This window comes from Lissotriton helveticus, chromosome 1_1, assembly GCF_964261635.1.
Source record: "Lissotriton helveticus chromosome 1_1, aLisHel1.1, whole genome shotgun sequence".
NCBI lineage: Eukaryota > Metazoa > Chordata > Amphibia > Caudata > Salamandridae > Lissotriton > Lissotriton helveticus.
The window spans coordinates 1327014603-1327038751 of NC_136057.1; the positions used below are offsets into that span (position 1 = coordinate 1327014603).

The following is a 24149-nucleotide window of genomic DNA, read 5'->3' on the forward strand; positions in this document are numbered from 1 at the left end:
TCGCCCGACGCCGAGTCCGACACCGATGGGGCCTGTGGACCCCGGGGAGCCGGTCTACATTGTTGATTCCGAATATGGTGAAGATGTAGATTACGGAGAGGGTTGGGAGGGGTCTGAGGACCCTCTGTCACGCGAGTGTCAGTACAATGTGGACTGGACAGGTGATTTGGGTGACGCCAGTGGTCTAGACGACTCTCCTAACCCTGGTTTTGTCTCGCCTCCTACCGTGGCTTCGGAGGAGGGGGCTGCTTATTGAGTGGTGTTGATGAGGGCGGCCAAGGCCTTACACCTTGAGCTCCCCGTCGCGGCCGTGAGGCCTAACATCCTCACTGAGGTCTTCAAACCGCAGTCATGCCCACAGGAGCCACTGCTGCCGTTTAACGAAGCCTTATCGGACGTTCTTTTGGGCACGTGGTCCAGGCCCACTTCAGGTTCGCCTGTTGATAGGAACGTGGCCAGACGCCACCGTCCGTGTCCGGATGACCCCAAGTTCCTGTCCACCCATCCCACCCCTGAGAGTCTGGTGATCCAGGCCTCGACTTCCCAGACCGCATTCCCGTCGGCCCCGCCCGACCGGGAATCCAAGCGGTACGACCAGTATGGAAAAAAGGTCTTCTCGTCCCTGAGTTTGGGACTGCGGTCTTGCAACACCGCATGCCTCTTGGGCCGCTACTCCCACTCTCTGTGGGATACGGTCGCGGACCTGCTGCCGGAATGCCCGCAGGAGGTACGGGCAAAGCTCGACAAGGCTATGATTGAAGGCTGAGATGCAGCAAAATACTCCATCAGGTGTGGTCTTGATACGACCGACTCGCTGGGCAGAGCGATGTCCACGACGGTGGCGATTCGTCGCCACGCCTGGCTGAGGTCCGCCAACTTTTCGGCAGATGTCCAGAATGCCTTGATGGACATGCCGTTCGATGGCTGTCGCCTGTTTGGCGACAAAGCGGACCACGCGCTGGAGCGCTTCAAGGACTCCAGGGTCACGGCTAAGTCCTTGGGTCTCTCGACCCAGCGCCAGCAAACGGGTTCGTTTCGCTCCTTTCGTGGCCACGGAAGGGGCGGTCCCACACGTGCTGCCAGCCACGCGCCGCAATACATTTCTCAACGCGGTGGCGGCCGTGGAGTCCGCCGTGGAGGCGGTCGGGGACAACGGCGAGGTCAGACCGCACCTCCCCCCGCAGCATCGGCCTCCCAATCCTCCTAGTCCGTGCTTTCAGGCCCATGTGACGCCAGTGGGTGGCAGGGTTCGCCATCACCACTCCCGCTGGCGCGCTATCACATCGGACAGGTGGGTGCTGCAGCTCGTCCGAAGGGGCTACTCCCTCCCCTTCAAGACCACTCCTCCAGCCATGCCACCGCAGAACCACCGTGTGTCGGGGGACCACTTGACACTTCTGCAGGAGGAAGTTACGGCCCTCTTGGCCAAGGGGGCCGTCGAGCGCGTTCCTGGGCCAGAAGTAGGGTGTGGTTGCTATTCCCACTACTTTCTGGTACCCAAGAAGGACAAAGGGGGCCTACGTCCTATCTTGGATCTACGGAACATCAACGGCTTCCTCCGGAAGGAGAAGTTCAAGATGTTGACTTTGGCTCAGGTCTTGGCTGCTCTAGACCCGCAAGACTGGATGGTAGCGTTGGACTTGCAGGATGCGTATTTTCACATCCCCGTCCTGCCGGCCCACCGGCGTTACCTGCGGTTCACGGTAGGCCACGAGCACTTTCAGTTTATCGTGCTCCCATTCGGCCTTACCAGCGCCCCACGGGTGTTCACGAAGGTGATGGCGGTGGTCGCAGCCCATCTGCGCCGGTTGGGGGTTTCAGTCTTCCCCTACCTGGACGACTGGTTGTTGAAGGCGGGCTCGCCCCAGACAGTCGTCCACCACCTTCAGATGACGGCAGACCTCCTGCACGAGCTGGGGTTTTCCATCAATGTGCCGAAATCGCACCTGTGTCCCTCTCAAAAGCCCTTTTTCATCGGAGCGGTTCTCGACTCGGCGCAGTTTCGGGTTTATCCTCCGGAACGGCGAGTCCGGGATATACAGGCTTTGATTCCCATCTTTCAGCCGTTATCCCGGGTTTCGGTCAGGTTGACGCTGCGGCTGCTGGGGCTGATGGCTTCCTGCATCCTTCTGGTGCATCACGCCCGGTGGCGGATGCGGGCTCTGCAGTGGGACCTGAAGTTTCAGTGGGCCCAGCATCAGGGCAACTTGTCCGACCATGTCTTGATCTCGGAGGGCACTGCGAGACAACTGCAGTGGTGGCTTACGGACCGCGATTGGGTCAGAGGCAGATCCCTCTCCCTTCCCCACCCGGAGCACGTGGTTGTGATGGACGCGTCCCTCCAGGTCTGGGGAGGCCACTTGGGAGAGGCGGAGATCAGAGGCATCTGGTCTCCGGCGGAGTCCCGGCTCCATATAAACCTGTTGGAGCTGCGGGCGATCCGTCTGGCACTGAAGGCATTCCTCCCCTTTGTCAACGGGAGTGTAGTGCAGGTGTTCACGGACAACACCACCGCCATGTGGTACTGCAACAAGCAGGGCGGAGTGGGGTCGTGGACCCTTTGCCAGGAGGCTCTGCGTCTCTGGCAATGGCTGGAACATCAGAGCGTGACTCTGACGGTTCAACACCTGGCAGGTTCTCTGAACGCCAGGGCGGACGAACTCAGCCGTCGGTGCTCGGTGGATCACGAATGGCGTCTGAACTCGGACGTGGCGAAAGGCCTCTTTCTGCAATGGGGAGAGCCTTGTTTAGATCTATTCGCCACAGAAGAGGACGCGCAATGTCATCAGTTCTGCGCGTTGGAGTTTCCAAGACGGCACTCGCACGGCGACGCCTTTCGGTGCGAGTGGAGTTGCGGTCTATTGTACGCCTTTCCGCCTATACCACTTCTGCCCAGAGTGCTGAAGAAGATCAGGCGCGACCGGGCCCAAGTTATCCTTGTGGCTCCGGACTGGGCTCGAAGGTACTGGTATCCCGAGCTACTCAGCATGTCAGTCGGTCCCTCGATCTGCCTGCCCCTTCTGGAGGACCTTCTGTCGCAGCAGCAGGGGACGGTCCTCCACCCGAACCTGTCCAGTCTCCACCTCCATGCGTGGAGATTGAGCGGCGACAGTTGAGGCCATTTGACTTGCCTCCTGAAGTTTGTGATGTGATTGTGGCAGCCAGGCGTCCCTCCACAAAGTCGGTATACGCCTGCCGGTGGAAAAGATTTGTGGCATGGTGCACAGCAAAGGCTGTGGACCCTCTTTCTGCCCCTCTCTCCGAGGTTCTCCTCTTTCTTCTCTCTCTTGCCCAGCAGGGCTCTGCTCTGGGCACTGTCAAGGGCTACCTTTCTGCCCTTTCGGCCTTTCTAAGGCTGCCTGATCAACCTTCTTTGTTCAAGTCCCCTATTGTAACAAGATTCTTGAAGGGCATCACGCACATGTATCCACCTGTTCCGTTTGTGATGCCTCAGTGGGACTTGAACCTGGTTCTGACCTTCTTGATGTGTGCTCCCTTTGAGCCACTTCATTCCTGTCCTCTCCGTCTCCTGACTTTAAAGACGGCCTTCCTGGTTGCCATCACCTCTGCCAGGAGAGTGAGTGAGCTCCAGGCTCTTTCTGTCAAACCTCCTTTCATGTCCATTCATCCAGACAAGGTGGTTCTGAGAACTAGACCTTCTTTCCTGCCCAAAGTAGTCTCTGCTTTTCACATCGGGCAGTCCATCACCTTACCCTCCTTCTTCCCGCCTCCGCATCCTTCAAAGGATGAAGAGCGGCTCCATCGTCTGGACCCAAAACGTGCGCTTTCATTTTATATGGATCGCACTCGCCAGTTCCGGGTGGATGACCAACTGTTTGTTGGCTCCGTGGGTGCGAAGAAGGGAAGGGCGGTGCATAAACGGACCATCTCTCGGTGGGTCGTCCTGTGCATCAAAGCGTGCTACTCTTTGGCTCGGAAGGAGCCTCCTGTTGGGCTGAGGGCCCATTCCACTCGGGCCACGGCGGCTACTACTGCCCTGGGCCGGGGAGTCCCCTTGCAGGACATTTGTCAGGCGGCTACGTGGGCCTCGCTGCACACGTTTGCAAGGCACTACTGCCTGGACAGTCAAGTCCGGAGGGATGGCTTTTTTGGCCGTTCTGTCCTCCAGGACTTTCTGGTGTAAGATGTATTGGTTCGCAGACCCACCACCGGGGTTGGTATTGCTGGGGTATCTATTCTAAGGTAAGGAATCTAATACTAACCTGTTTCTTTCAGATGAACAAGTTACTTACCTTCGGTAACGATATATCTGTAAGAAACAGTAGTTAGTATTAGATTCCTTACCACCCCACCCGTCCTCCCCGTTCTGCGAACTGATACATAGGGTTAAGGTCATCCCCTTCAGGGCCCTAGTTTCGCATGGCACCAGTGTTGGTTCTTCCATGGCTCTGCGTGTTCTGTCGCGGAAAAGCTGTGTGCAAAGAACTGACGTCAGCGCGCGGAGGCGGCGTCTATATACTCCAGCGACGTCATCACGGCGCACGACGCTGACGACGGACGCGGAGCCGCAGGGGGCGCCTGCAGACGACGCCTACCGACGCGCAGGGGTACTGCTACGCAAAAGTTTCCGGATCCAGACTGACGCCTGGGGATATTCTAAGGTAAGGAATCTCATACTAACTACTGTTTCTTACAGATATATCGTTACCAAAGGTAAGTAACTTGTTCATTAATGGCACTTAGCACATAACTGCTGCTAATTAGGAGGAATTCCTTTGAAAGTGTCTCGGAGTCCGCAGCAGCAGCGCGGACTCCTGAGACACTCTGCACTCTGGGGGCCAGGCAATTCCCAACAAAGCCCCATTAACAAGTAAATGGTCTTTCAAAAACCTGCAAAGTACTCTGTGTGGCAGTGTGTGTGCCCAGCAAGCTGGGTTGAAGTGACAGAGGGTGACAGGCAGAGGGAGGGAGACAGAGGGAGATAGCGGGAGGGAGGGAGACAGAGGAAGATAGAGGGACGGATACAGAGGGAAGGATACAGAGAGCGTGAGGGAGGGATACAGAGGGACGGATACAGAGGGAAGGATACAGAGAGTGGGAGGGAGGGAGACAGACGGATACAGAGGGACGGATACAGAGGGACGGATACAAAGGGAAGGATACAGAGAGCGGGAGGGAGGGAGACAGACGGATAGAGGGACGGATTCAGAGGGACGGATACAGAGGGACGGATACAGAGAGCGGGAGAGAGGGAGACAGACGGATACAGAGGGACGGATACAGAGGGAAGGATACAGAGAGCGGGAGGGAGGGAGACAGACGGATACAGAGGGACGGATACAGAGGGATGGATACAGAGAGCGGGAAAGACGGATACAAAGAGACAGATACAGCGGGATGGATACAGAGAGCGGAAGGGAAGGAGACAGACGGATACAGAGGGATGGATACAGAGAGTGGGAGGGAGACAGGCGGATACTGAGGGACGGATACAGAGGGACGGATACAGAGAGCGGGAAATAGGGAGACAGACGGATACAGAGGGACGGATACAGAGATCGGGAGGGACGGATACAGAGAGCGGGAGGGAGGGAGACAGACGGATACAGAGGGATGGATATAGAGAGCGGGAGGGAGGGAGACAGACGGATACAGAGGTACGGATACAGAGGAGCGGATACAGAGAGCGGGAGGGGCGGAAACAGAGAGCAGGAGGGAGGGAGACAGACGGATACAGAGGGACGGTTACAGAGAGCGGGAGGGACAGATACAGAGAGTGGGAGGGAGGGAGACAGATAGATACAGAGGGACGGATACAGAGGGAGTCAGGCAGAGGGAGTCAGAGTGACAGAGGGAGTCAGAGTGACAGAGGGAGTCAGGGTGACAGAGGGAGTTAGGGTGACAGAGGGAGGAGGGTGACAGAGGGAGGAGGGTGACAGAGGGAGTCAGTCAGACAGAGGGGGTCAGTCAGACAGAGGGAGTCAGTCAGACAGAGGGAGTCAGAGTGACAGAGGGAGTCAGAGTGACAGAGGGAGGAGGGTGACAGAGGGAGTCAGAGTGACAGAGGGAGTCAGAGTGACAGGGAGGAGGGTGACAGAGGGAGTCAGAGTGACAGAGGGAGTCAGAGTGACAGAAGGAGGAGGGTGACAGAGGGGGGAGGGTGACAGAGGGAGGAGGGTGACAGAGGGAGGAGGGTGACAGAGGGAGGAGGGTGACAGAGGGAGCGAGAGAGACCGAGAGAGACAGCAGGAGGTAGACAGACAGAGGGAGACAGACTGATACAGACCGAGGGAGACAGAGAGGGAGACAGTTAGAGAGAGAGAGGGAGACAGACAGACAGAGTGAGTGAGAACCCCCCCCCCCAATCCATCTTAGGTGGTTCGGGCTCGCTATACTACGCTTGCTCACTACACTGCCTTACTGTGTCCCAAAATGATGCATCTCCAAAAAGTGTGTCCCCAACATGAAAAGTTTGGAAGGCTGTGCCTTAGAATATCCCCAGGCGTCAGACTGGATCTGGAAAGTTTTGAGTAGCAGTACCCCTGCGCGTCGATAGGCGACGCCTGCGGCTCCGCGTCCGTCGCCGGCGTCGTGATGACATCGTCGGAGTACTTAGATGCCGCCCTCGCCGAGGTCGAGGTCTCGGGCCAGGAGGGCCATTAAATTAGACGTTAACGCTATGATTGCTTTATCATACTGATTAAAATAATTAAATGACTGACTTAGCCTGGCTTCTCTGTTAATTCAGTGTTGTAATGGTAGCTATTTCCAACCAGTAATTTAGCGACACGTAAGATATTTATATGCCTAGTTGTTTATTGCCGAATTTAGGCCATTAAGCATGTCTGTTAAAAAAGTACAGTCTTGCAAATAAGTGTATTTTACTTGCTTTCATTCTGCAGTCACTGAATAAGGAAGCAGACAGTGCATGTGCTTCAGGTGCAAGGAGCAGCCGGCATGGATCTATATTGAAGGAATTCCGATCTTGCGTTTCCCTTAAACGCTCTGACAAAGACGAGTGGAGGAAAGGCTATCCCACCAGCTTGACCCACGTGAAGGTAGAGTCCATCATGAATTTAGAGAAACCCATCAGCTTTTAACTACTGCATTTCGAAGGCAAAGCTATTCTGGGTACATTCGAAATTTAGGAAGAGAGATTCAAAAGGACTTGTTACCTCCAGAAAAGATTGGGTTTGGGTCCTATATTTCGAAAAGCACAGGATATGAACTGGAGAACTGAGAGTCCTAGAAGTTCTTTACCTTCTTGAGATATACACTTCTAATAGATAGGAGGTTGTTGCATAGCAATGGCCTTACAAACTGTCATTTGTTTGAGTGGCGGGTTGAGCTTTTAGGGCCTTTCACCAAGATGTATTCTCCATCCCCCTGGTGCAAGTGAATGCGGCCTCTGCCTACCTTTGCCCTCTCAACACCTCCTCTACTGACTTAAAGGCTAGTGCCTAGGCACATCAGTGGGGAATGGAGAGACAGGTGGAGTCAGCTGGGCCTGGTCAATATCAGCACGACCCTCGTGCAGGTGCACAGCAGCAAGAGCCAGTCACCACCAGCCTCTTGCTGACAGAACTGAACATGAACCCACGATTAACTTCTTAAAGGTACAGTGTGACACTGAATCCAGTACTGTATCCAGTACCAGATACAGAGGCAGCTTCATTACAATCCAGAAGAGTGCATACCTTGTACATCCATTAAAGACACTGATTGTCTGATCATGATGTTCTTCCCACACCATCTCCCTGAGTAAGCCTTGGACTGCTCTGCCTTGCTATCCTGAGGGTTAAATGCAAACCCCACTTCCCAGGGCACTTGTAATGAGGGCCAAAGAGGGGGTGCATTTCAAGTAGCTTCATTTAAAATATTCCTAATGAATCAGAGTCTCTACATGCACATTTTGTGGTGGTTTCTATCTGAGACTGCTATGGTTCACACAAGAGGCACTCAAGAAAGAGACGGTGCATCTTCCACCCTAAACTGGGTGGCAGTCCACCATTATTTCCAGTGGTTTGGAGTTATTACATTGCTGTTCTCACTGGTAAGGCCGGTGACAGTTCATCCTAGGGAGCACTGCCTTCAGTCACTACCTAAGCAGAGCAGCAGAATGACGAGGGCAGCAGACAGACATCCACTATCCTCTAAATCAGACCCTTTGGGAGATGTTTGTTGGGTCAATGACACATTTAAATATTTGGCAAACCGCATGTTGACACCATAACCTGCAAAGGTTGAATACTTTTAATAGGAGGCGTCATAGTCCAATGAAAGCAGTGCCAACTATCCAGCACTTCAAATGATACCAACCCAAACATCACTGTCTCACTTCTATCCAATCTGTAGCCACTCAAAGAACAAGAGAACCAGAATATTACCTGGAAGGAAATGAACAAAAGCAGAGATTCCTCTAAAGGCAAGAAACAATCAGGCGATGTGGATACACACTCTTCCTCTCCCAGCAGCCTGTTTCCTAAACACTTCAAGGTAAGGGTGAAGCAAATGTACAAAATAACTTTTATTTCAAAGCTTTATTGATTCAGCATGACTTGAAAGCAACAAATTACATTGTGATGAGAGCATGAAGCAAATATAGGACATCGTTCTTTCAAATGCATCTAACCAGTGTTCATTTTCTATTTATGTGATGCCCTTCCATCTCCCTCTCTGTCTTCGAGTCATGACCCTTTTACCAAAGCAACCCTAAACAAAAAGAAAGAAAACCACCATAACGTTGTTGTAAACAAGACCCCTCCCACTACCCCCACCCCTTCATCCCTGGTGGTGGTGAATAATCTTTCTGAGTGGCAAAGAGTAGTCGGTCTTGCATCAGAACCGAGGTTCATGCCCTAAGATAGTCTTGCAGGGCCAAGAGGGATTAGACGTATATCTGAAAGTGTTTAGGTAAGGGTGAGAAACCATCCTAAAGCTGGAAACGGTGAAGTACTCTTATCGAAGGTGGGCATACCGCTGATGGGAGGCCACTCGAGAGAAAGGAAACCAGCGGGCCCCACCGATACTCAAAACTTTTATAATCATCTATGAAGATATCTGCTAATCTTTCCATCATGAGTAGTCTCCAGAGCCTTGAGTGCCATAATGACACAGCCGAAGTCTCTCTCTTTTTCCAAGCTGCCGCTACAGTTGGTTTGGCTACTCCTAGACATGCCCTTAAAATCAAGCTATCTGCTTTTGTCTGATGCTTTAACCCCGAATCTATGATACCTAGAAGAACTTCCTCAATAGAGGTCAGTATGGGGTAACCTAGCATTCCTTTAATATGAGTTAGAATCTCCTCCCAAAATGGGCGATAGTCGGGCAGTCCCACCATATATGGGGAAAATCCCCAAGAAGGCTGCATCCATACCAGCAGACGTCAGAAGAGCTAGCAAAGATCCTTTTACCTTTGGTGGGGTAGAGGTACCAATACAAAATAACGTTTAAATCTTTTCAAGTTCAAGCAGAAAATGATTGCACAAGATTTAAAAGCTAATGTTTCCATTGTCATTCATGGATTACATGAAGCCTTCTGTAGGGCAAAGGCACTTTGTCAGAGTCAAGAGGCTGGCAGAATGGCTCTGACTTAGTTAAAGCAGCGGACAGCTTTAGTCGAGGTCAGCGTGGAGCTGGCTCAGCATCAGACAGTCCTATAGGTTGGCTGTCATCTATGTCGCCGGCATCAGCGGATCGTGTTCTTGCGTGGGTTGTGGCATGGGAGAGGGATCCGGTACTGAAATTGGTATGGGAACCCAAAACACAGCCAGAGTGCCCAACTGGTGCCAATGCGAACCCACCAGCAGAAGCCCAGTTGGTAGGCCTCCCAGCTCCTTATGCCAGAAAGGTGCATTAGAGGGAGCTGGTAACAGGCTAATAAGCCGCAGCATGGTCTCATGGAATTCCTCAATCTGCTGCATCATCGCCAATGGCTCCAGAAATTCAAGTTGCCATGGGACAAGGGGCGAATCGGTTCTGAAGTGGAATGACTTTAGGAGCATGACCTGAAGACACACTGACACCGTAGCGCCTTCTCTGGGGATAGAGAGTGGTGACAAGGGTCCGAGCCCCTCCAGTGCTTTTTGTGCTTTCAGAACAGGATGATGATCTGCAGCGGGTACACCCTGAGGAGCTAGACAGGGACCTGCCTTTGGACCTCACCTAATCACAACGTGGGGTCTTGCGATGTTTCCCCAACAGAGCTTTGCTTCCTGGTCCTGGGTGGCCTTGGTTTGCATCAAGGTGCAATCACTGAAGGCCTTGGAGTTGTGATCCAATCCCAGGCATGACAGACAAATCAAGTGAAGGTGTGTCACAGTCATCTGTTTGTGATGTTCCCACGGGGTGTGAGCCCTGTAGATTTGGGTGGTGAAATTTTCCCTTTGAAACTGTAGAACTTTAGTCTAAAGAGTGGCCTCAAGAGAGAGAAGGAGTATCTCTGGATCAATGTCTTTTGGCACGGAAAACGTAACTGTGAACGTGTATGGGTGGCACCTTTATAGGCCAGTGCAGCTCATGTCTGACGAGGACAACATGGCCTCTGAGATGCTGGTACGACCTGTTGGCACGCATGGGTACATCTAAAGATTTTCCAGATCCAGTCTGAGGTCTGGAAGAATATTCAAAAGGTGAGAATTTGGTATTCAGCCATCACTATCAGAATGAGAATTTGTTGGTGCCCACTTTGCCTGAGTAACAATGAGCATTCACTAATGACTGTTGTAATCCTCTGAATAGGGTCTACAGTAAATAGCAGACTTCATGGACAAATGGACCTACTGAGATGCATATAATAAAGAGCATAGCGCAGAGCCATAAAGTTTGCCACACAAAGAAGGCGTAGCTTTTGGCCCCAACTCCTTTCAGTAATCCTCTCCCCTCTACCACATACTTAATTGTGATTCTCTGTATACTTTGTGGGTAGTGAGCCTTGCATAAGGGAATTAAAGGGATAAATAAGTTACGGATTCACTTTCTGTGACCTCAAGTGATGCATTGTGATAGTGTATTTCATTGTTTCAATAAAAGACCACCAACTACCTTTCTTACCTCAAAATGGGCTGAATCCATAGTCATTACTTGACACAGAGGGTGGTTTCAAATGAAGATTAAGATAAAATACTTGGTACGACAGAGCTATTTTTTCTTAACCTTGTTGGCTGTACTGTGTCCCCATGTGCAGACATTTGAGTGACCATCCCTGTAGCGACTTTGAGTCTGATTAAGAGTTCGGCAGATGTACAAGGACTTCATTGTGATAAGCGAAAGATCAAAATTTAACTACTGAGGTGCTTCTCTGGAAGACAAGCCTAACCTTCCATTGAAACTGTAGCTTTTCAACGTCTGCATTGAGGATGGTAACTGATTCCTTTGGCGTTTGAGGCCCAGGGCGATGAGTCTCCAGTGCCATGTTCAGCTGAGAATTCAGTGGCTTCCAATATCCCTGGTCATCCCTCATCACATTGAGATGTAGGATGCAAGACCAGTCTTCTTTGACCATAGGATGTGTGGCAGGATGATGACTCTAGTGTTTTGGAAAAAGATAGCTTAAATTGAGGTCTGCACCACATAGATGTCATTTCTGTATTCTTTCCTGCACCCAGAATGTCTGGTTATTCACCCAGCACTGTGCAGATGCAGGTGCAGCCTGCTTTAAGGGTGTCATGTGAGTCCTTCGATATTTCTTTGGTCTTATGTTCTGCAGTAGAACATGAGAAGATTTCTGGGCGACAGGATCCCCTAGGAGTTCAGGCACATGCTGAGACATTCCAAGCATGAGATTGCATGGGGTTTTATTCTGGAGCACGCACTAGGCACATCGCCTTAGGATCGCTGCGCATTTTGTCATGATTTTTTGTGGACCCGCCTCGTAATACCCGGGATACAATGGCCCCTTTCAATGTCCTGGTTTATGGCTGAAATAAGTGCGAGAACTACAAAAATGCACCCATCGCTAACTAGGAATCAGCCAGAGTTTTATGCTGAAAGGCTGGTCATTTGTCTGCCCTAAATATGCTTACTACATCCTTAGCTAATAAGGCCAACTTACCCTTTGCAACACTCCACGTATCAGCACATTGCATTGGCTAAATCCACTAGAGTCCGTCAGATGAGTCATTGGCCACTAAATATTATAGTGGCACATTAAAAGGTAAGGACATATGTGATCCAAGCATGCCACTAGAAAAGGGTGCAACACCTTTGAGAAGCATTGATGTAAATTTAGTGACTGTAGGCAGTAATTACAATATCTGAAAGAAACAGGTTAGTGTTAGATTCCTTACCTTAGAACATAGCTTTCCAAACTGTGTGTCCCGACACAGTACTGTGTCGCCTGCAAATGGTGGGTGTGTCGCAGGATGACACCAGTATTAATGGCACTTAGCACATAACTGCTGCTAATTAGGAGGAATTCCTTTGAAAGTGTCTCGGAGACCGCAGCAGCAGCGCGGAATCCTGAGACACTCTGCACTATGGGGGCCAGGCAATTCCCAACAAAGCCCCATTAACAAGTAAATGGTCTTTCAAAAACCTGCAAAGTACTCTGTGTGGCAGTGTGTGTGCCCAGCAAGCTGGGTTGAGGTGACAGAGGGTGACAGGCAGAAGGAAGGAGACAGAGGGAGATAGCGGGAGGGAGGGAGACAGAGGAAGATAGAGGGACGGATACAGAGGGAAGGATACAGAGAGCGTGAGGGAGGGATACAGAGGGACGGATACAGAGGGAAGGATACAGAGAGTGGAAGGGAGGGAGACTGACGGATACAGAGGGACGGATACAGAGGGACGGATACAAAGGGAAGGATACAGAGAACGGGAGGGAGGGAGACAGACGGATAGAGGGACGGATTCAGAGGGACGGATACAGAGGGAAGGATACAGAGAGCGGGAGAGAGGGAGACAGACGGATACAGAGGGAAGGATACAGAGAGCGGGAGGGAGGGAGACAGACGGATACAGAGGGACGGATACAGAGGGATGGATACAGAGAGCGGGAAGGACGGATACAAAGAGACAGATACAGCGGGATGGATACAGAGAGCGGGAGAGAGGGAGACAGACGGATACAGAGGGACGGATACAGAGAGCGGGAGGGAGACAGGCGGATACTGAGGGACGGATACAGAGGGACGGATACAGAGAGCGGGAAAGAGGGAGACAGACGGATACAGAGGGACGGATACAGAGAGCGGGAGGGACGGATACAGAGAGCGGGAGGGAGGGAGACAGACGGATACAGAGGGATGGATATAGAGAGCGGGAGGGAGGGAGACAGACGGATACAGAGGTACGGATACAGAGGAGCGGATACAGAGAGCAGGAGGGGCGGATACAGAGAGCAGGAGGGAGGGAGACAGACGGATACAAAGGGACAGTTACAGAGAGCGGGAGGGACAGATACAGAGAGTGGGAGGGAGGGAGACAGACGGATACAGAGGGACGGATACAGAGGGAGTCAGGCAGAGGGAGTCAGAGTGACAGAGGGAGTCAGAGTGACAGAGGGAGTCAGGGTGACAAAGGGAGTTAGGGTGACAGAGGGAGGAGGGTGACAGAGGGAAGAGGGTGACAGAGGGAGTCAGTCAGACAGAGGGGGTCAGTCAGACAGAGGGAGTCAGTCAGACAGAGGGAGTCAGAGTGACAGAGGGAGTCAGAGTGACAGAGGGAGTCAGAGTGACAGAGGGAGGAGGGTGACAGAGGGAGTCAGAGTGACATAGGGAGTCAGAGTGACAGAGGGAGAGTCAGAGTGACAGAGGGAGGAGGGTGACATAGGGAGGAGGGTGACAGAGGGAGGAGGGTGACAGAGGGAGGAGGGTGACAGAGGGAGGAGGGTGACAGAGGGAGCGAGAGAGACCGAGAGAGACAGCAGGAGGTAGACAGACAGAGGGAGACAGACTGATACAGACCGAGGGAGACAGAGAGGGAGACTGTTAGAGAGAGAGAGGGAGACAGACAGAGTGAGTGAGAACCCCCCAATCCATCTTAGGTGGTTCGGGCTCGCTATACTACGCTTGCTCACTACACTGCCTTACTGTGTCCCAAAATGATGCATCTCCAAAAAGTGTGTCCCCAACATGAAAAGTTTGGAAAGCTGTGCCTTAGAATATCCCCATTCAGAAAAGGGGGTGGTGATGAACAGAGTGTCTGAATTAAGCAGACCACTCTTACCCAGTCCAAAGATCAGGGCTTGGTGCAGTGAGCTAAAAAACGGTGTTGGATCTAGCCCTGATCTCTTGACTGGGTGAGAGTATTCTGCTTAATTCAGAAACTCTGTCCATCACCACCCCTTGTTGTTAAATATTTTGTCCACCCTAAGCGTGGAAGGGTATACTCAGATGTGAGTCCCTTGCTCATTGCACCATCAGGATTCAAGCATGCCGGGCCGACAAAGGCTGAAATGCCAGAAATCGGTCCCCGGAAGCTTGTTTCCTTCCCAGTGTAAGAATTGGCTGGGTAGTTTGGTTTGCCCTGTTCCCATCATGCACTGGGACAGGAACAGACTAATTTGCATATAGCCAGGTTCTGAACTGGGATGGTGCAGTGAGCTAAAAAACGGTGTTGGATCTAGCCCTGATCTCTTGACTGGGTGAGAGTATTCTGCTTAATTCAGAAACTCTGTCCATCACCACCCCTTGTTGTTAAATATTTTGTCCACCCTAAGCGTGGAAGGGTATACTCAGATGTGAGTCCCTTGCTCATTGCACCATCAGGATTCAAGCAAGCCGGGCCGACGAAGGCTGAAATGCCAGAAACCGGTCCCCGGAAGCTTGTTTCCTTCCCAGTGTAAGAATTGGCTTGGTAGTTTGGTTTGCCCTGTTCCCATCATGCACTGGGACAGGAACAGACTAATTTGCATATAGCCAGGTTCTGAACTGGGATGATGCAGTGACCTAAAAAACAGTGTTGGATCTAGCCCTGATCTCTTGACTGGGTGAGAGTATTCTGCTTAATTCAGAAACTCTGTCCATCACCACCCCTTGTTGTTAAATATTTTGTCCACCCTAAGCGTGGAAGGGTATACTCAGATGTGAGTCCCTTGCTCATTGCACCATCAGGATTCAAGCAAGCCGGGCCGACGAAGGCTGAAATGCCAGAAACCGGTCCCCGGAAGCTTGTTTCCTTCCCAGTGTAAGAATTGGCTTGGTAGTTTGGTTTGCCCTGTTCCCATCATGCACTGGGACAGGAACAGACTAATTTGCATATAGCCAGGTTCTGAACTGGGATGGTGCAGTGAGCTAAAAAACGGTGTTGGATCTAGCCCTGATCTCTTGACTGGGTGAGAGTATTCTGCTTAATTCAGAAACTCTGTCCATCACCACCCCTTGTTGTTAAATATTTTGTCCACCCTAAGCGTGGAAGGGTATACTCAGATGTGAGTCCCTTGCTCATTGCACCATCAGGATTCAAGCAAGCCGGGCCGACGAAGGCTGAAATGCCAGAAACCGGTCCCCGGAAGCTTGTTTCCTTCCCAGTGTAAGAATTGGCTTGGTAGTTTGGTTTGCCCTGTTCCCATCATGCACTGGGACAGGAACAGACTAATTTGCATATAGCCAGGTTCTGAACTGGGATGGTGCAGTGAGCTAAAAAACGGTGTTGGATCTAGCCCTGATCTCTTGGCTGGGTGAGAGTATTCTGCTTAATTCAGAAACTCTGTCCATCACCACCCCTTGTTGTTAAATATTTTGTCCACCCTAAGCGTGGAAGGGTATACTCAGATGTGAGTCCCTTGCTCATTGCACCATCAGGATTCAAGCAAGCCGGGCCGACGAAGGCTGAAATGCCAGAAACCGGTCCCCGGAAGCTTGTTTCCTTCCTAGTGTAAGAATTGGCTTGGTAGTTTGGTTTGCCCTGTTCCCATCATGCACTGGGACAGGAACAGACTAATTTGCATATAGCCAGGTTCTGAACTGGGATGGTGCAGTGAGCTAAAAAACGGTGTTGGATCTAGCCCTGATCTCTTGACCGGGTGAGAGTATTCTGCTTAATTCAGAAACTCTGTCCATCACCACCCCTTGTTGTTAAATATTTTGTCCACCCTAAGCGTGGAAGGGTATACTCAGATGTGAGTCCCTTGCTCATTGCACCATCAGGATTCAAGCAAGCCGGGCCGACGAAGGCTGAAATGCCAGAAACCGGTCCCCGGAAGCTTGTTTCCTTACCAGTGTAAGAATTGGCTTGGTAGTTTGGTTTGCCCTGTTCCCATCATGCACTGGGACAGGAACAGACTAATTTGCATATAGCCAGGTTCTGAACTGGGATGGTGCAGTGAGCTAAAAAACGGTGTTGGATCTAGCCCTGATCTCTTGACTGGGTGAGAGTATTCTGCTTAATTCAGAAACTCTGTCCATCACCACCCCTTGTTGGTAAATATTTTGTCCACCCTAAGCGTGGAAGGGTATACTCAGATGTGAGTCCCTTGCTCATTGCACCATCAGGATTCAAGCAAGCCGGGCCGACGAAGGCTGAAATGCCAGAAACCGGTCCCCGGAAGCTTGTTTCCTTCCCAGTGTAAGAATTGGCTTGGTAGTTTGGTTTGCCCTGTTCCCATCATGCACTGGGACAGGAACAGACTAATTTGCATATAGCCAGGTTCTGAACTGGGATGGTGCAGTGAGCTAAAAAACGGTGTTGGATCTAGCCCTGATCTCTTGACTGGGTGAGAGTATTCTGCTTAATTCAGAAACTCTGTACATCACCACCCCTTGTTGTTAAATATTTTGTCCACCCTAAGCGTGGAAGGGTATACTCAGATGTGAGTCCCTTGCTCATTGCACCATCAGGATTCAAGCAGGCCGGGCCGACGAAGGCTGAAATGCCAGAAACCGGTCCCCGGAAGCTTGTTTCCTTCCCAGTGTAAGAATTGGCTTGGTAGTTTGGTTTGCCCTGTTCCCATCATGCACTGGGAGAGGAACAGACTAATTTGCATATAGCCAGGTTCTGAACTGGGATGGTGCAGTGAGCTAAAAAACGGTGTTGGATCTAGCCCTGATCTCTTGACTGGGTGAGAGTATTCTGCTTAATTCAGAAACTCTGTCCATCACCACCCCTTGTTGTTAAATATTTTGTCCACCCTAAGCGTGGAAGGGTAAACTCAGATGTGAGTCCCTTGCTCATTGCACCATCAGGATTCAAGCAAGCCGGGCCGACGAAGGCTGAAATGCCAGAAACCGGTCCCCGGAAGCTTGTTTCCTTCCCAGTGTAAGAATTGGCTTGGTAGTTTGGTTTGCCCTGTTCCCATCATGCACTGGGACAGGAACAGACTAATTTGCATATAGCCAGGTTCTGAACTGGGATGGTGCAGTGAGCTAAAAAACGGTGTTGGATCTAGCCCTGATCTCTTGACTGGGTGAGAGTATTCTGCTTAATTCAGAAACTCTGTCCATCACCACCCCTTGTTGTTAAATATTTTGTCCACCCTAAACGTGGAAGGGTATACTCAGATGTGAGTCCCTTGCTCATTGCACCATCAGGATTCAAGCAAGCCGGGCCGACGAAGGTTGAAATGCCAGAAACCGGTCCCCGGAAGCTTGTTTCCTTCCCAGTGTAAGAATTGGCTTGGTAGTTTGGTTTGCCCTGTTCCCATCATGCACTGGGACAGGAACAGACTAATTTGCATATAGCCAGGTTCTGAACTGGGATGGTGCAGTGAGCTAAAAAACGGTGTTGGATCTAGCCCTGATCTCTTGACTGGGTGAGAGTATTCTGCTTAATTCAGAAACTCTGTCCATCACCACCCCTTGTTGTTAAATATTTTGTCCACCCTAAGCGTGGAAGGGTATACTCAGATGTGAGTCCCTTGCTCATTGCACAATCAGGATTCAAGCAGGCCGGGCCGACGAAGGCTGAAATGCCAGAAACCGGTCCCCGGAAGCTTGTTTCCTTCCCAGTGTAAGAATTGGCTTGGTAGTTTGGTTTGCCCTGTTCCCATCATGCACTGGGACAGGAACAGACTAATTTGCATATAGCCAGGTTCTGAACTGGGATGGTGCAGTGAGCTAAAAAACGGTGTTGGATCTAGCCCTGATCTCTTGACTGGGTGAGAGTATTCTGCTTAATTCAGAAACTCTGTCCATCACCAACCCTTGTTGTTAAATATTTTGTCAACCCTAAGCGTGGAAGGGTATACTCAGATGTGAGTCCCTTGCTCATTGCACCATCAGGATTCAAGCAAGCCGGGCCGACGAAGGCTGAAATGCCAGAAACCGGTCCCCGGAAGCTTGTTTCCTTCCCAGTGTAAGAATTGGCTTGGTAGTTTGGTTTGCCCTGTTCCCATCATGCACTGGGACAGGAACAGACTAATTTGCATATAGCCAGGTTCTGAACTGGGATGGTGCAGTGAGCTAAAAAACGGTGTTGGATCTAGCCCTGATCTCTTGACTGGGTGAGAGTATTCTGCTTAATTCAGAAACTCTGTCCATCACCACCCCTTGTTGTTAAATATTTTGTCCACCCTAAGCGTGGAAGGGTATACTCAGATGTGAGTCCCTTGCTCATTGCACCGTCAGGATTCAAGCAAGCCGGGCCGACGAAGGCTGAAATGCCAGAAACCGGTCCCCGGAAGCTTGTTTCCTTCCCAGTGTAAGAATTGGCTTGGTAGTTTGGTTTGCCCTGTTCCCATCATGCACTGGGACAGGAACAGACTAATTTGCATATAGCCAGGTTCTGAACTGGGATGGTGCAGTGAGCTAAAAAACGGTGTTGGATCTAGCCCTGATCTCTTGACTGGGTGAGAGTATTCTGCTTAATTCAGAAACTCTGTCCATCACCACCCCTTGTTGTTAGAATATCCCCAGGCGTCAGACTGGATCTGGAAAGTTTTGAGTAGCAGTACCCCTGCGCGTCGATAGGCGACGCCTGCGGCTCCGCGTCCGTCGCCGGCGTCGTGATGACATCGTCGGAGTACTTAGATGCCGCCCTCGCTGAGGTCGAGGTCTCGGGCCAGGAGGGCCATTAAATTAGACGTTAACGCTATGATTGCTTTATCATACTGATTAAAATAATTAAATGACTGACTTAGCCTGGCTTCTCTGTTAATTCAGTGTTGTAATGAAGCTATTTCCAACCAGTAATTTAGCGACACGTAAGATATTTATATGCCTAGTTGTTTATTGCCGAATTTAGGCCATTAAGCATGTCTGTTAAAAAAGTACAGTCTTGCAAATAAGTGTATTTTACTTGCTTTCATTCTGCAGTCACTGAATAAGGAAGCAGACAGTGCATGTGCTTCAGGTGCAAAGAGCAGCCGGCATGGATCTATATTGAAGGAATTCCGATCTTGCGTTTCCCTTAAACGCTCTGACAAAGACGAGTGGAGGAAAGGCTATCCCACCAGCTTGACCCACGTGAAGGTAGAGTCCATCATGAATTTAGAGAAACCCATCAGCTTTTAACTACTGCATTTCGAAGGCAAAGCTATTCTGGGTACATTCGAAATTTAGGAAGAGAGATTCAAAAGGACTTGGTACCTCCAGAAAAGATTGAGTTTGGGTCCTGTATTTCGAAAAGCACAGGATATGAACTGGAGAACTGAGAGTCCTAGAAGTTCTTTACCTTCTAGAGATATACACCTCTAATAGATAGGAGGTTGTTGCATGGCAATGGCCTTACAGACTGTCATTTGTTTGAGTGGTGGGTTGAGCTTTTAGGGCCTTTCACCAAGATGTATTCTCCATCCCCCTGGTGCAAGTGAATGCGGCCTCTGCCTACCTGTGCCCTCTCAACACCTCCTCTACTGACTTAAAGGCTAGTGCCTAGGCACATGAGTGGGGAATGGAGAGACAGGTGGAGTCAGCTGGGCCTGGTCAATATCAGCACGACCCTAGTGCAGGTGCACAGCAGCAAGAGCCAGTCACCACCAGCCTCTTGCTGACAGAACTGAACATGAACCCACGATTAACTTCTTAAAGGTACAGTGTGACACTGAATCCAGTACTGTATCCAGTACCAGATACAGAGGCAGCTTCATTACAATCCAGAAGAGTGCATACCTTGTACATCCATTAAAGACACTGATTGTCTTGATCATGATGTTCTTCCCACACCATCTCCCTGAGTAAGCCTTGGACTGCTCCCCTTGCTATCCTGAGGGTTAAATGCAACCCCACTTCCCAGGGCACTTGTAATGAGGGCCAAAGAGGGGGTGCATTTCAAGTACCTTCATTTAAAATATTCCTAATGAATCAGAGTCTCTACATGCACATTTTGTGGTGGTTTCTATCTGAGACTGCTATGGTTCACACATGAGGCACTCAAGAAAGAGACAGTGAATCTTCCACCCTAAACTGGATGGCAGTCCACCATTATTTCCAGTGGTTTGGAGTTATTACATTGCTGTTCTCACTGGTAAGGCCGGTGACAGTTCATCCTAGGGAGCACTGCCTTCAGTCACTACCTAAGCAGAGCTGCAGAATGACGAGGGCAGCAGACAGACATCCACTATCCTCTAAATCCGACCCTTTGGGAGATGTTTGTTGGGTCAATGACACATTTAAATATTTGGCAAACCGCATGTTGACACCATAACCTGCAAAGTTTGAATACTTTTAATAGGAGGCGTCATAGTCCAATGAAAGCAGTGCCAACTATCCAGCACTTCAAATGATACCAACCCAAACATCACTGTCTCACTTCTATCCAATCTGTAGCCACTCAAAGAACAAGAGAACCAGAATAATACCTGGAAGGAAATGAACAAAAGCAGAGATTCCTCTAAAGACAAGAAACAATCAGGCGATGTGGATACACGATCTTCCTCTCCCAGCAGCCTGTTTCCTAAACACTTCAAGGTAAGGGTGGAGCAAATGTACAAAATAACTTTTATTTCAAAGCTTTATTGATTCAGCATGACTTGAAAGCAACAAATTACATTGTGATGAGAGCATGAGGCAAATATAGGACATCGTTCTTTCAAATACATCTAACCAGTGTTCATTTTCTATTTATGTGATGCCCTTCCATCTCCCTCTCTGTCTTCGAGTCATGACCCTTTTACCAAAGCAACCCTAAACAAAAAGAAAGAAAACCACCATAACGTTGTTGTAAACAAGACCCCTCCCACTACCCCCACCCCTTCATCCCTGGTGGTGGTGAATAATCTTTCTGAGTGGCAAAGAGTAGTCGGTCTTGCATCAGAACCGAGGGTCATGCCCTAAGATAGTCTTGCAGGGCCAAGAGGGATTAGACGTATATCTGAAAGTGTTTGGGTAAGGGTGAGAAACCATCCTAAAGCTGGAAACGGTGAAGTGCTCTTATCGAAGGTGGGCATACCGCTGATGGGAGGCCACTCGAGAGAAAGGAAACCAGCGGGCCCCACCGATACTCAAAACTTTTATAATCATCTATGAAGATATCTGCTAATCTTTCCATCATGAGTAGTCTCCAGAGCCTTGAGTGCCATAATGACAAAGCCGGAGTCTCTCTCTTTTTCCAAGCTGCCGCTACAGTTGTTTTGGCTACTCCTAGACATGCCCTTAAAATCAAGCTATCTGCTTTTGTCTGATGCTTTAACCCCGACTCTCTGATACCTAGAAGAACTTCCTTGATAGAGGTCAGTATGGGGTAACCTAGCATTCCTTTAATATGAGTTAGAATCTCCTCCCAAAAAGGGCGATAGTCGGGCAGTCCCACCATATATGGGGAAAATCCCCAAGAAGGCTGCATCCATACCAGCAGATGTCAGAAGAGCTAGGAAAGATCCGTTTAACTTTGGTGGGGTAGAGGTACCAATACAAAATAACGTTTACAGTGTTAAATCTTTTCAAGTTCAAGCAGAAAATGATTGCATAAGATTTAAAAGCTAATGTTTCCATTGTCATTAATGGAGTACATGAAGCCTTCTGTAGGGCAAAGGCACTTTGTCAGAGTCAAGAGGCTGGCGGAATGGCACTGACTTAGTTAAAGCAGCGGGCAGCTTTAGTCGAGGTCAGCGTGGAGCTGGCTCAGCATCAGACAGTCCTATAGGTTGGCTGTCATCTATGGAGCCGGCATCAGCGGATCGTGTTTCTTGCGTGGGTTGTGGCATGGGAGAGGGATCCGGCACTGAAATTGGTATGGGAACCCAAACCCAACCAGAGTGCCCCGCTGGTGCCAATGTGAACCCACCAGCAGAAGCCCAGTTGGTAGGCCTCCCAGCTCCTTATGCCAGAAAGGTGCATTAGAGGGAGCTGGTAACAGGCTAATAAGCCGCAGCATGGTCTCATGGAATTCCTCAATCTGCTGCATCATCGCCAATGGCTACAGAAATTCAAGTTGCCATGGGACAAGGGGCGAATCGGTTCTGAAGTGGAATGACTTTAGGAGCATGACCTGAAGACACACTGACACCGTAGCGCCTTCTCTGGGGATAGAGAGTGGTGACAAGGGGCTGAGCCCCTCCAGTGCTTGTTGTGCTCTCAGAACAGGATGATGATCTGCAGCGGGTACACCCTGAGGAGCTAGACAGGGACCTGCCTTTGGACCTCACCTAATCACAGCGTGGGGTCTTGCGATGTTTCCCCAACAGAGCTTTGCTTCCTGGTCCTGGGTGGCCTTGGTTTGCATCAAGGTGCAATCACTGAAGGCCTTGGAGTTGTGATCCAATCCCAGGCATGACAGACAAATCAAGTGAAGGTGTGTCACAGTCATCTGTTTGTGATGTTCCCACGGGGTGTGAGCCCTGTAGATTTGGGTGGTGACATTTTCCCTTTGAAACTGTCGAACTTTAGTCTAAAGAGTGGCCTCAAGAGAGACAAGGAGAATCTCTGGATCAATGTCTTTTGGCACGGAAAAAGTAACTGCAAACGTGTATGGGTGGCACCTTTATAGGCCAGTGCAGCTCATGTCTGACGAGGACAACATGGCCTCTGAGATGCTGGTACGACCTGTTGGCACGCTTGGGTACATCTAAAGATTTTCCAGATCCAGTCTGAGGTCTGGAAGAATAATCAAAAGGTGAGAATTTGGTATTCAGCCATCACTATCAGAATGAGAATTTGTTGGTGCCCACTTTGCCTGAGTAACAATGAGCATTCACTAATGACTGTTGTAATCCTCTGAATAGGGTCTACAGTAAATAGCAGACTTCATGGACATATGGACCTACTGAGATGCATATAATAAAGAGCATAACGCAGAGCCATAAAGTTTACCACACAAAGAAGGCGTAGCTTTTGGCCTCATCTCCTTTCACTAATCTTCTCCACTCTACCACATACTTAATTGTGCTTCTCTGTATACTTTGTGGGTAGTGAGCCTTGCATAAGGGATTTAAAGGGATAAATAAGTTACGGATTCACTTTCTGTGACCTCAAGTGATGCATTGTGATAGTGTATTTCATTGTTTCAATAAAAGACCACCAACTACCTTTCTTACCTCAAAACTGGGCTGAATCCATAGTCATTACTTGACACAGAGGGTGGTTTCAAATGAAGATTAAGATAAAATACTTGGTACGACAGAGCTATTTTTTCTTGAACCTTGTTGGCTGTACTGTGTCCCCATGTGCAGACATTTGAGTGACCATCCCTGCAGCGACTTTGAGCCTGATTAAGAGTTCGGCAGATGTACAAGGACTTCATTGTGATAAGCGAAAGATCAAAATTTAACTACTGAGGTGCTTCTCTGGAAGACAAGCCTAACCTTCCATTGAAACTGTAGCTTTTCAACGTCTGCATTGAGGATGGTAACTGATTCCTTTGGCGTTTGAGGCCCAGGGCGATGAGTCTCCAGTGCCATGTTCAGCTGAGAATTCAGTGGCTTCCAATGTCCCTGGTCATCCCTCATCACATTGAGATGTAGGATGCAAGACCAGTTTTCTTTGACCATGGGATGTGTGGCAGGATGAAGACTCTAGTGTTTTGGAAAAAGATAGCTTAAATTGTGGTCTGCACCACATAGATGTCATTTCTGTATTCTTTCCTGCACCCAGAATGTCTGGCTATTCACCCAGCACTGTCTGCAGATGCAGGTGCAGCCTGCTTTAAGGGTGTCATGTGAGTCCTTCGATATTTCTTTGGTCTTATGTTCTGCAGCAGATCATGAGAAGATTTGTGGGCGACAGGATCCCCTAGGAGTTCAGGCACATGCTGAGACATTCCAAGCATGAGATTGCATGGGGTTTTATTCTGGAGCACGCACTAGGCACATCGCCTTAGGATCGCTGCGCATTTTGTCATGATTTTTTTGGACCCGCCTCGTAATACCCGGGATACAA

The 24149-nt window shown here is 50.0% G+C and overlaps 1 protein-coding gene across 15 annotated transcripts in view; it reads left to right on the top strand.

Moving 5' to 3' along the window:
• Nucleotides 1-24149, top strand: part of LOC144823590 (uncharacterized) — a 739799-nt gene that overhangs the window by 647265 nt on the left and 68385 nt on the right. For 13 of the 15 annotated variants that reach the window (XM_078682228.1, XM_078682261.1, XM_078682267.1 and 10 more), the window contains 4 exons: nt 6864-7019; nt 8317-8457; nt 19152-19307; nt 20604-20744. In XM_078682228.1, coding sequence (XP_078538354.1) covers nt 6864-7019; nt 8317-8457; nt 19152-19307; nt 20604-20744 — 594 coding nt within the window. The remainder of the gene's footprint in view (nt 1-6863; nt 7020-8316; nt 8458-19151; nt 19308-20603; nt 20745-24149) is intronic. The other 2 variants (XM_078682304.1, XM_078682311.1) reach the window with 2 other exon arrangements.